This window comes from Coffea arabica, chromosome 4c (assembly GCF_036785885.1).
Source record: "Coffea arabica cultivar ET-39 chromosome 4c, Coffea Arabica ET-39 HiFi, whole genome shotgun sequence".
In the NCBI taxonomy this organism is placed as follows: Eukaryota; Viridiplantae; Streptophyta; class Magnoliopsida; order Gentianales; family Rubiaceae; genus Coffea; species Coffea arabica.
In genome coordinates this window covers 3,954,088-3,966,575 of record NC_092316.1, presented here as the reverse complement: position 1 = coordinate 3,966,575, position 12,488 = coordinate 3,954,088, and the positions used below count along the sequence as shown (strand labels likewise).

At 37.4% G+C, this 12,488-nt stretch overlaps 3 protein-coding genes across 3 annotated transcripts; 2 read left to right on the top strand and 1 right to left on the bottom strand.

Annotated features, from left to right (window-relative positions):
- Positions 1-3,047: 3,047 nt before the first annotated feature.
- On the top strand, positions 3,048-6,135 carry LOC113740199 (stromal cell-derived factor 2-like protein). The gene is made up of 6 exons (XM_027267728.2): positions 3,048-3,507; positions 4,045-4,185; positions 4,277-4,417; positions 5,317-5,366; positions 5,448-5,577; positions 5,720-6,135. The coding sequence occupies exons 1-6, from the start codon at positions 3,409-3,411 to the stop codon at positions 5,813-5,815; spliced, it is 657 nt and encodes a 218-aa protein (XP_027123529.2). The 5' UTR covers positions 3,048-3,408; the 3' UTR covers positions 5,816-6,135.
- An 868-nt stretch (positions 6,136-7,003) lies between these two features.
- On the top strand, positions 7,004-7,510 carry LOC140005032 (uncharacterized). Its single transcript, XM_072045101.1, has one exon. It carries the CDS (start codon positions 7,004-7,006, stop codon positions 7,508-7,510), a length of 507 nt encoding a protein of 168 aa, XP_071901202.1.
- A 1,294-nt stretch (positions 7,511-8,804) lies between these two features.
- On the bottom strand, positions 8,805-11,384 carry LOC140005144 (small ribosomal subunit protein eS12-like). Its single transcript, XM_072045533.1, has 5 exons — positions 11,266-11,384; positions 10,539-10,579; positions 9,706-9,994; positions 9,172-9,237; positions 8,805-9,085 (listed from the first exon to the last, which is right to left on the bottom strand). Exons 2-5 carry the CDS (start codon positions 10,544-10,546, stop codon positions 9,026-9,028), a joined length of 423 nt encoding a protein of 140 aa, XP_071901634.1. The 5' UTR covers positions 10,547-10,579; positions 11,266-11,384; the 3' UTR covers positions 8,805-9,025.
- Positions 11,385-12,488: the final 1,104 nt, after the last annotated feature.

The following is a 12,488-nucleotide window of genomic DNA, read 5'->3' as shown; positions in this document are numbered from 1 at the left end:
GGCTGATTTTTTCTTGTGTCTACCTAAAGAACACCTTAAAGGCATATGCGTAGAAATCTAAACTACCTGATTCCGGGATAATATGCTTTCAGTTGTAGACAGCCAGCAATAAAATTGTGGAAAGTCAGTAGACTACCTTTCACTTGGTTTCCCCCCTTTCGTTCTTCCCCTTCTTTTTTGGGGGTTGGTTTGCCTTTTTCTAGAATGCAAAGAAAGAAGATGTTGTCAATTCAAGAACTCTGAAAATCTTCAATTCCAAACATCATTTTTCACTTGCTCCAAACAAAATCAAACTAGCGATCACGAAATCAAAATTAGGTAATGCAGCAAGACGAATTTAGAGTGGCCCATGCAGAACCACTACAAGAATTCTCACTTGCTCAAAGCACTATTATAAGTTTGTTTGGATAGGAGATTTTCAAACAAAAATTTTTACTTTTTTTTTTTTACCATATTTCTTAATCACTGTTTTACATTACATACATCAAATCGTTGCAGTGTATATATTTTTATATATATATAAAAGATTCAGAAAATAACAATCCAAATGGGACATTCCACACTGATTATCTTCCTGTACACCTTCAAATTTTAATGTGAAGTTACAGGAAGATGATCTTTTTCATACATGTACACCTCAAATTGTGGACAAAATGAAGGAAAGCAACATTAAGGAAGTCGATGCGATGCATATCTCCATCATCCACAAACACGATGAGCAAGACAGGATTACAACAGAAGTGAAGTATGAATTTTTGGGTACAGCAAGTAACAAAATTATATCTGCTTTTCTCTAAATAACAAACCAGTTGAAGTTTTTGTCGCTTGTAGTGATCTTATAAGTCACCAAAACCTAAACTTCTTTTAGTGACTCAATAATCACGTTTGGATTTCACTTCAACATGCCAGTAACTGTTTTAACTGTCATGTTTTGCAGGAGCCATAGAAACATGAGCGAATGGATGGCACTTCTTATGCTTGCTTGTTTCGCCAGAGCATTACGCATATTTCACTGAATTTCTATGTGAAAATCGTATATACCTGTTAACTTCTTCCAGACTTGCTTCAACGCTTAGCCTCTCTGAACTTGAAGTTCGTGGAGTTCGATTAATTCCTGCTACGATTTCATTTACCAACAGGCATGCCTTAGATTATGAGCATGTTGTACCTAATTTACAGCTTCTGAAATATTGAGTTTGTGAATCTCATTAAAATTCAAAACAAATTTGTAGTAGTATAGTTTACAGGTGGAGCTCAAAGCACCGGGACAAAAGCTAGGACAAATGAAGAAAAGGGGACTTCAATTTGAAATCCATCCGCCAAGACCAATTTGGGAGCTCCTTCAAAGATTATAATTGCAGTTAAGCTTTACCATACATACATAACGAAAGTATACTGGTTGCTAGGTGCAATTGTTCTTCCAAAGCATGTCAAAGCAACAATTCCAAGGCATAAGCTTCATCAATTAATTAATTGGAATTCTTTGGACGAGAATTGATAATTAATCTAATCAACTAACATTTCGTAGAAGCCTTGCGTACTAGAAAAATCCATAGCCACACTCTCACACCTATGTACAAACCTTGTTTTCGTGTTCCTTTTGGCTGTAGCACAGTAGCCAGCAAAGGACATTCTTGTTAAATGATCTCCTGCTGCTAACCAAGAGGAAACCGGTGAAGTAATCTGCGGCAAGGAGTGAAGATGGAACAAGAATGACAAGAAAATGAAACATTGCGCGCGCCATCTATATATATGGAGTGAGGAGTGTCATTACATCATTTCCCTTTCTCGTTCCAGGCTAGAAGGGGCTTTAGAAGCCATCTCTTTCATCTGTAATTAAGCCAGGTCAAAATTTCCTCCACGTTGGTGAATCCGGCATGCGAGTGGTAGCATATTAGACTCACTTAATGGTACTCAAAAGGAGTTCAAATTAAGATTTCAGTGACTACTGGTGCATCGAAGCCTGGGTCCAACAAGATAATGAAGCAGCTGAACTTTGCAACAGTTTCAAGAATGCCCACAGCTTCACAGTAACAGCAACCGGAGAAATTAAAGAGACGGCTACTAGGAGTTCGGATGTTCTCTGATTTTACAACTGTGCTTGGAACGGTTTGTTAGAGCAAGTAGAGGTCCACCGTGCCAGGAGCATAAAGCAGGGACTAGACTTTCAACTTTCCATCAATTACAATACGCGGGGGAAAAAAAATCTGCAAGAAGACGTCAATTTGGGCATTAGACCAGCTTGATTCTTCTGCTAGCTCCTTGCCAATAAACCTACTAATTGGTTTGCTTTCCATGTATCTATTGCAGTTCTATGCAAATAAGTTCTATTGTAACTAACTGGCCGTGCAGTTTTGGTGCGGGGGGCAGCCAGCAACAGTAATCTTGATATCAAAGCCTGGAAGATTATAGACGAGCATTGTGCATGATCCTTGGATGTGCTGTTAAATGGCCTACTTATCTATCGGGGTTTAGTTTGTGATTGATTGAACTTTTGGCATCAAGGAGCATTCTTGTGAATTTTGGTCCTTTTCCATTCTTTGTGATTTTTTTTTTAATTATTAAAAATTTTTTTTTGGCTAATTTGTTAAACTTCAGTGAGCACTATAATATGCAGCATTGCTACTGGAGACCCAAAAATTATTACGAATAGCATGGGGAAATGAATTTGAACAATATAAGTAAAATTTTGCTATTGCTCATGAGCTATACTATGCACCCTTAGAAAATCAAGGTTCGAGCTTAGTCTCTTTTTTTTCTTTTTTTTTATCTACAGTTGAATTATTTTTCTTTTGGAAAACCTTTTCTTTTTAATTCCTAATTTGAAAGTTTTCTTTTGGAAATTTCTAATGCATCGCTGATTAAGGATATTATTAAAAGCAGCAGAAAGAAGAAAAAAAAAAGTCCACAGTAGCGCGAAGCCAGGGACACGTCAGGTGACAACTGGTCATCCAATTGTATTGAGCCACGTCACTGAATCTCCACTTGGCGAATAGGAATTCGCCATGATGACTCACTGGAAATTTATCATCAGCTCAGGAGGCAAAGAACTGTGAAAACAAAAAACAAAAATCAAATCAAAATAAAACAAAAACAAAAAACGATTCCGGTTACGATTAGCCCCGCCTTCATCTTCATCATTAGGATCTTCCAAGCATCGGAGCCTGTGATTGGAGCTCCGATTTCCATTAAGCTTCAACCGTGGCTCCCTCAGGCAGCCAACAGCAGCATCAGCAACAAAATCTCTCTCGAAGGAAACCCACTTCCGGGTCATCATCTTCTTCTTCTTCGAATTCGGCTCAACAAATTTCCCCCCCGACTCGAATAGTTTATCGAGAATCGTCTTCCAAGTCCGATCTCAATTTGCCTTTTTGGCAAACTACCTGGTTCATTGGCTTACTTTTACTAATGGCAATCTCGTTTTTCGGTCTCGCCATTTTCCTTTTTCTTACCCTTGACTCCGATTTCACCTCTTCCCCTGTCTCTGCCGCTTCCGAAGGCGTCCAGGTAAACCGAAAGCCCACTTACTACTCCAAATTCGTGATTTTTGCGTTCCTGTAGTTGCACAGATATGCGGTGCATCTTTGTGTGTGTGCTTTTCCCCCTATTTGTTGAAACTGTACGCGGAAAGTTGATTTATAGTTGTTTTTGGTTCAAAAATTTGACCAAGTTTGTGCTATTATATGCATGTGATGTTTATAAATTCTAGCGTTTCAGAGGTTTCTAAGCTAAAAGAGGACTGGGAAAGAGGAAATGGAGTTGTTTGTGTAGAATTAGTAATAGCCTTCGACATGTTTGATGAAATGCCTCAATAATCTTTGTTGAAAATCTAGCTGGGTCTCAGTTAAAAATTGCAATTTGGATTTTTTAAAGAGCTGATTTATGAATTAAATATGATTTTTTTTTCCTGTTTCATAGTTTGAGGTTTCTATTGTGTGGCGAAAATTAAAAATGGGTGTATGATGCTTTGAGTTCTAATAGTTGTATAAATGGGGCTTTGTGCTAAGTCATTCTTATTTTGTTCGGCATCTGTGATATTGGTAGATTACTTATGGGTCAGTGATCAAGTTGATGCATGAGAGAACAAAGTTTAGGCTGCATTCGCATGATGTACCATATGGCTCTGGTAGTGGGCAGCAGTCCGTCACTGGTTTTCCCAACGTTGATGACTCAAACAGCTATTGGGTATGTTTCTTTTTCTAGTATCTATTTTTTCTAGGTCAACATAATTTTCTAAGGTTAGGTAAAGGTTAACATAATTAAACTTGGCTTGTAGATTGTTAGACCTGTACCAGATACCAATGCCCAACAAGGGGATACAATCAAAGGTGATACCATCATCAGGCTGCAACACATGAGGACCAGAAAATGGTTACATAGCCACTTGCATGCATCCCCCATCTCTGGCAATATGGAGGTTAGTCACCTACTTTTTCTCTGTAGCTTCTCTCGTCCAAGTTGAACATGATGTTTAATGGTTCTTTTTGACGTATAAAGTAGTGGTGTGTCCTTGGCTTTGTTAATGTTGTAAGACTGACTTGTGTAGCTCGAGCTGTTTATGAACTTGTAGAATGTGCAGCTGATCGTGTTAGTATCGCAATCTCTCATTCACATGTCAAATACAGATGTGTCCCTGAATTAAAGTCATAGGAGTCTTTTCAAGAAACCTCCAGTTTATCTTGTGCAAGAAAGTTCCTAAACTCTAGTTCCATTGGTCTTAATTCACTCATATTTTACATAACCGGCACTTGATTAAAAAGGCATCCTTTTGGACCTACCTGGAATCACCCTGCACTTGCTACAAACGGACAACACTAAAGAGGAAGAACCACTCTGCTTGTAGTAAAGCTCGCATCCTTACCCCAATTCCCAAAAGGAAAAAGACACACAGTGTTTTAAGTTCCTCTGTCTGTGTTTGCTCTAATCTTTCCCTTGAGGTTCCTGTTCTTTTCAATTGGGTAGTCATACTGCCTTGCAGATAACAAGGAATGCTTTTACATTAACTTTATCACTTGTAAAAGCATGGGAGTGAATTCCAAGCAAAACAGGAAAATTGTAGTAGCAAAAGAATGAACTTGAAGAGTAGTTTGACATGACTACAAGTTTTCTTGTTTATTACTTTCAGGCTTCAATTTAATCATTTATTTTGAGTCTGATGGATCAACTTAAATGTACAGGGAGCGTGCTTAAAGTTGTACCAATTTAATGTGTCTTATCACAGATGGAGAAGTATTTTGTGCTTTAGAATCAGCTCCATTTTGGACTTAGTGTGTTGACACTAAAGGCTGTAAGTAATCTGTTAAATAAACTTTGCAGGTCAGTTGTTTTGGCAGTGATGGTGATTCTGACACCGGAGACTTTTGGAGGTGATACTTGAGCTCCTTAGATTTTCTATTATGTCTTTTTTTGAGAATTATTGATATTTAGTCATCATGCTGTATCTGTAGGCTTGAAATTGAGGGAAGCGGAAAAACCTGGAGGCAAGATCAGCGGGTGAGGCTTCGCCATGTAGATACAGGTGGATACCTCCACAGTCATGATAAGAAATACACCCGCATAGCAGGGGGCCAGCAGGAGGTGAGAGCTACATATATTGCAAACTTAGCTCTTTACAGGGATGATTTGTGTCTTGTTTCTTGCATCCGGAAAACTCCAAAGGCTAAATGCCCTTTCTCTCTTAATCTGCCCTTCCTTGACAGCTTCTTTGCCTATTCTGCAGGTTTGTGGTGTTCGGGAGAAGCGCCCTGATAATGTTTGGTTGGCGGCAGAGGGTGTGTACCTCCCAGTAGCTGAAAGCAAGCATGCATCGTCATGATTTTAGAGTTCTTTGACACTAATATGCCTTAGTTTTTCTGAATTCTTGCGTCTTCACCTCCCTGCCAAAACCTTTTTTAACTTGCTCCGTTTACATGTCATTTAAATGTCTCTTCATTTGCTGTTTTTGTTCCAAGTGAGGTTCAGAATTGTAGTTGTATCAGAGGGCCCGTTTTCCTGCAAGTCTTTAAGATTTTGAACCAATACATAGAGTAATGCACTATTAACAATCATGTGGAACTCTAGGAATTTATCGTCCTTTCAAATTTCCGGTGGTGTCAAGTTTGCTGTAGATAAGAATCAAATCATGATTCTGTGCTCTTTTTGAGTTCTCTCTACCATTTAATCTTGCATTATTGAACTCTTTAAGCGCATTACACGCACAGATGTGCGCTTGTAATCTTGGTTACTACTTAAGGGTCCCCTTCCGCACTCGTGCGTTTGATCCCAAAGCATTTCTAATTAGCGAACGGGCCCAAAGGTTTTCAGTTTGATGCTTCTGGCTTGTATGCAGTACATTAATTGCTTACAGAAAGCTAACATGATTAATGCGCGTAAGAATTGCTTCTGGTGAAAGCTAAAATCTACTGTGGTATAAGTTAATTGAGTTTTGGAAAACTACCCAAGCTCCCTCGGCCAACGGAAATGTTACTGGTTGGAGTAGAAAATTTGAATTTTGTTCCTTCAGCCATTCAAATAAAAAACAATGAACTCCTAGAACTTCATAATCTGCAAGTATTCAAATGTTCACTACATGTCAAAGGATCTGTTTGATAACATAAAAAAGTGCTGAATTTGAACTTTTTCAGACATTCAGATGTTTTGAGTGTTTGATAGATGAAAATTCATTTGCCGAATTTGTCAAGTAGTGTTGAACTTGTGTGTATATTTTTCAGCACAAGAATCCTAACTGAATGTTTAACTCTGATAAGAATCGATAGAATTATTTCGACTATCTTATCTTATCTATGAAATCTACCCTTGTTTATTAATTATGTTCAAAATTCTTATATAATTAAACAATATAATATTCTCTATATAATGATTTTTTATTTCTCTTTTCTCCCTTTTGATTGACTTTCACTTCTTTTCCATGCTCCTCATATAATATAATTTATCTTTTATATTAATTTGATTTAAAAATAAATATTGTCATTTTCATACCAACATTTTTAGCTAATTAAATCATATGTTCTGGAGGTTTCCTCAGGAGGGTTGGGTCAAGATAAACACAGATGCTGCATTACAGCAGAAGGAAGGCCTGGCGGGGTGGGGAGTGGTTGCAAGGGATTGGCAAGGAAAAGTTCTGAAAGCTTGGGCAATACCAAACCGTAGCTGTTCTAATCCAAAACTGGAAGAGTCAATGGCATTACGAGCAGCCATGTTGCTGGCAAAACAGCAGGGTTGGAAGAAGGTGGTGTTTGAATCGGATTGCCTACAGATGGTGGAGGAAATTAACAAGGAGCAGTTGTATGAGATAGGCTCAGTAGTATTAGATGACATCAGGGAACTTAGAACAAATTTTTATGAATGTTGTTTTACCTTCACTCGAAGAGTAAACAACTTTGTTAGCCATAGACTTGCCAAATTGGCAATTAGCTCAAAAACACTAACTGAATGGAAGGATATCTTCCCAGATTGGCTGCCTGCACTGGTGCAAGCAGATATTGAGGGCAGTTGCCCATCTTACATGTAAAGTTTACGTACAGTAATAGAAGTTACCGACCTTTTGACAAAAAAAAAAAAAAAAATCATATGTTCTATTTCTTTTTTAGATGAAAAGATATAAGGGCAAAAGTGTCAAATTTAACTTATTAACCATTCAGTTATAAATATTTATCAAACAGTATAAATAGGTTTAACATCATATATTTCTTTTCAGTGCTTAAAATTCAGCAAATTAATTGTTTCAGTATTCAGTTTTCAGAATTCAGATTTAGTTTTATCAAACGGAACCAAAGTCTTTCTATACACGGTTTAATCTTGAACATACAAATAATGCAACAAATAAATTCTCTTTGAACTAGTTAGGTGTGAAATACGAACTTCCGAACCCGGTGAGTACCCTCAAGAACCGTGACATATCCTTGCATTGATTAGTTAGCCCTGGTCATCGAAGTTGCTGATTTCAGATGCAGAATTCAGGTCCGACTAGCAACTACAGAGGTCGGAATCTGGAATATACAACATCAATGATGATGATGCACAAGAACAAGAAGATTGTCTTCTTCCATGTAAACTTGGTTGAAGTTGTATTTTGTTTCGGGGTGATGGTCTTGACTCTTGAGACCTTCCTGAACAATTAATCACTCTCTGCATATACATACATACATATACACACACACACATATATATGTGTGTGTATTTTCCTTTTGGGTGGATCCATTTTATTTTGTGTTGCCTATAATAACCCGCTTATGGTATTCAGTTGCGCGTATAAATTGCCATCGACTGATGATGCTTAACTGGCTACATGTTTATCACACTATGGGGAGCCGGCCATATGATCTTATCCTCTTACGGCGAAAAAGGAAGTTTCATTAAGATGTCTAACCCACGGGTTCTGCATATTATTCCTTCCTTCTCTTATTCATTGCTTTGAATCATAGAAATTCTGAAGTGATATACGCATTTCGGTGAAAAAGAAGTAACATACGGAGGCTTGGCAGCATGAAGCACTGAGTGCAGTTCGCTGTAATTCCAACGAAGCACAAGTACACTTTCTCTTAATTTAAAAAAAAAAAAATCTTAACGCCTAAATTTTCATCTTCCGCACCTTAGAGACTTGCTTCTTCAGCGCTAAAACTTCTACAAGGCACTACCAACAACCGATCATATTAAGCATTATTACTTCGTTACTGAAAGCAATTAACACCCACCATTCAACCAAAGACATCATCACCACGAGAACTAAGGATAGATAATCAACTGCTAGCCTAAGTCGGAAGACTTCTTGTCAAATTCTTCCCCACACGTATTAAAGACCATGATGATTAAAAACAAGCTGCACTAATAAAGAGCCACAATCTGTAGCAATGTGAAACATACATAAGAAGCAACTCTTGGCATCTCAATTATCAAAATCTATTAAGCTCCATAAAGGTAGTTTGGTTCTCATTGAATAACAAAACTTTTCTAAGAGAAGATCTTGAACAACAAACTGAAACTAGGTTTTCTGTTTGGAAAAAATCCCAGACAACGTCCAGTTTTTTCAGTGAGATTTCACATATTCTTGAACAATGTGCAGACCCTCCGTTTCCTCTCCGTAATCCTGAAAGCAAAGGAAAATGTTGGGGCTCATATTAAGCATCGTATCTTCACAGCAAACACCAAAAAAACATTAGGCTCGTTCTTTACCTTTACAACGACGCAGGAGCAACCCACAACCTTCCTTGCCTTCCCTTCGGAGTCGATCTTGCACAACTGTATACAGAGGGGAAAAACAAGTGAAACTACAGCACCATATCTCACACGATAAAAGTAAAAGACAAGTTTAAGACACATCACAAGTACAAAAAACAAATTTTCCTCTTTCCACATAAAAGGAACAAATCCATCACAAAGTGTCCAATGCCTCAATACTACCTTTCTAACTGATCAGTCCTCAAATGTTCAAATATAATGTTTCCAGCATGTTTTGACCATAAATATGTATAAAAAGCCGAAACAAACAGCCAAGCCTACTTTGCTAACCATGCTTTTTTGTTCCACCAAGAGAATGTGCCTGCGAGTGCTCTTTGTATGTGCATGTAGCTTTAAATATTTCAAGATCTTAAAGAACTAAAGCTATAGGATACACAAGTTTATATTCAGGAAGAGTTGTGGGGTGGGAAGGAAAATCAAGAAACAAAAAGCATAATCCTCAAAATCCAACAGCATATATTTACTTACACCAGCCCATTCACCAAGAGTCTTGGCACTAGGAACAGAAATCAAGTTCACATTGTGATCTGCACAAAGTGCTTTGACTAGTTTAACATAGTCTGGCTGGTTGCAGTCCTCAGCCAATACACAGAGCTGAGCAGCATGCTTCTCAATCACTTTTGCACCTTCATGAAGGCCTCTAGCAAGGCCACCATGAGCCAATGATTTTCTCAAGACCAACTGCAAAGCAGTCATGATGTCCATGGGCTCCCCAAGAGCAGGAGCAGGAGTCTCTACAGCAACAGGCTGCTCTTCACTGCAACATAAAAGATACAAAACAAAGAAAATTAAGAAGACGGCATTCTTTATCCGAAATAAGAATGAAAGATACACAGCCATCCAAACCACAAGATGCAGGAAAACATAGAGCCAGCAAAAGATAAATAAGAAAAAGAAACAGAAGGAAGGCATAAAATGAATGATTAACCAGCAGGGGAAACAAGCTATGGTTTCCACTTGACATATTACCATCTAAGCAAAGTTCAAAGAATCATGATCCTGGTCCTTCAAATCATAATCAGTATCCTAATTTCCCTACTGAAAAGTAAAATTATCATCGAGTGCCAAGACAAAACCAAAAAAGGCAGCACTAGTCCAAACTGGTTACGTGCAACAAAACACTTAGAAGAACTAATTAATAGTTTAGATAAGTCCCACCAAAATATTGAGAAAAGAAAACAACAAGAGTTAAAAAGTTTAATCAAAAACCCCAACCGAAGACAATCCAGAGCATTTCCCATTAAAGTATGAGCAGAACAGAGGATAAAGAAAAGCCAAACTGAAAAATCATATACACATACCCCGACATTGTTGCCTTCGATTTTTAAACAACGACTAAAACCTGCCAAAACAGAATGTGAAGGAAAGGTAAGATGTAGCATAAAACCTGCACACAGGAAAACTGATCCAAACATCAAAAGAATTACTATGCATCACTTAATGCTTCTAATATATACAGAGTGGTAATTAAAAACATAATAAATCACGCTCTCATGAACGCCTATGTAAAAGAAAAGGAGCGTTTCTACTATCCAAAACACAGAAGACAAGTACAGAGCATCCTCTTCATGGGACAAAAACAACTAATTGTAGCACTTATTTTGGGTTTCTTTCATTTTTTTAAGCTCATTTCAGCAAAAGCGTGCCAAATTTTTTTTTGAAAAAAAAGTTAAAGTTCCAATTCAACAATGTTCAACTAATCTAGCCTTTGATTACAACTTGAAAAGCAAAATCTAAACGGATAAATTTCACAATATGCAATTTCCTCATCTCATGCTTCTTCTAGTCCAGCAAAATAGCCCTTCTCCACAAGTTAGTATCCACCGAATTCCAAAATAAACTCAGTAACCCAAAACATTAAAAAAATTTCAAAAAAAAACCCAATTGATTAACAAGCATCCATCTAACCAATTTAAAAGTTCATACTTAAGAGCTAAACGGCTCTAACTTTTAACACATTTGCAAATCTTATATACAGAAAAAAATGAATGAAATGGGGAAGCTAAAGGGAGAAGGTTGGCAACTGACCAGGGATGAAGGAAGTTGAGAGACAGAAAGCCGAGGCCGCAGCTGAGAGTCGTGAGAGTGAAAACGGAGACGACGACTGAAACTTTTGCTCTCTTATACGAGAGCCCCAAAACCCTAGTTGCACGCTGAATTTACTGATTTATCCTCCATCTCCATGAAGTCCAGGCCCGGCCTACCTTGAGGAAAGTTCCAGCCCCGAAGCTATTGGGCCTACTTCGGATATTTCTCTAAATTGCCTGTGATGAGTAGCCTGGAATTCCTTACGAAGCTGGGCTTCATTCGGTAGCCTCATTAAGTATTTTTATTCAGTCGACAATTTGTATTTAATTATCTATCTTAAGAACCAAAAAAAAAAAAAATGAAAATCTTCACCCACCCTTCCATAGTATGGTAATTTCACTTCCACTAAACTATCATTTGCTCAATTAAGCTCATTTTTATAGTAATTTGATCTGAAGAAAGCTTGGCATAAATAAATATGTTTGTCTCATGCAAAATGCACAAATATGTGGTTCATAATTCAATGTAGGGACAAAGGGGGAAAAAAAAGAGAGAGGAAAGATTGATCTCTTTCGAGCACGAGATCGATGGATTCCAGGAAGAAAAATATTGAACTGTATAGACTTGAAGTACAAATGTACAATTACACCATGTCCAACAAAAGCAGTTTGATCTTTTCTCTATCTGTCTCTCGAGACTAAGGCACAAAAAAAAAAAGATCTCTTTTCTTTTATTTCTTTATTTTTTTTTAATTGGGCCACAAGAAAAGCAAAAGAATACTACTACTACTAGTATAAAATAATTCATCAATCACTGGATGTTATGCGGAGTAGCTTTTTTTTTTTTTTTTTAAAGAAAGAGAGAAAGACAGAAGAAAGAAAGAAAGAAAGAAAGAAAGAAAGAGGTAGGTAGGTATATATATATATATATATATATATATATATATATATATATATGAATGCGTTGAAAGCAAAGTGTAAGGGAAATTGATAGAGAGGAAAGATACAGATTCATCTCCTTTGGTATATGGAACCGTTTGCCAATTGCCATGAGCAGTCTTCATCTCAAACAAATCAATAATGCAATCATTCATGGCGACTGCTCATGGCAAAAGTGGGGCCTCCACTCTTCACTTTTTTTGGATTTTTTTTTTTTATCAATTGTCATCCCTACTCCTACTCTAATTATGAAGAGACTCAATTGAGCCTACAACGAATCGATGG

What these genes read in the sequence shown, in the direction of transcription:
- LOC140005032 (XM_072045101.1), top strand. Translation starts at nt 7,004, where the DNA reads ATGTTCTGGAGGTTTCCTCAGGAGGGTTGGGTCAAGATAAACACAGAT.
- LOC113740199 (XM_027267728.2), top strand. Translation starts at nt 3,409, where the DNA reads ATGGCAATCTCGTTTTTCGGTCTCGCCATTTTCCTTTTTCTTACCCTT. An exon ending in GACACCGGAGACTTTTGGAG is followed by an intron (nt 5,367 to 5,447) that starts GTGATACTTGAG and finishes CTGTATCTGTAG; the next exon opens with GCTTGAAATTGAGGGAAGCG. An exon ending in TAGCAGGGGGCCAGCAGGAG is followed by an intron (nt 5,578 to 5,719) that starts GTGAGAGCTACA and finishes CCTATTCTGCAG; the next exon opens with GTTTGTGGTGTTCGGGAGAA.
- LOC140005144 (XM_072045533.1), bottom strand. An exon ending in CTCTTGGTGAATGGGCTGGT is followed by an intron (nt 9,238 to 9,705) that starts GTAAGTAAATAT and finishes CTCTGTATACAG; the next exon opens with TTGTGCAAGATCGACTCCGA. An exon ending in GCTCCTGCGTCGTTGTAAAG is followed by an intron (nt 9,086 to 9,171) that starts GTAAAGAACGAG and finishes CTTTGCTTTCAG; the next exon opens with GATTACGGAGAGGAAACGGA.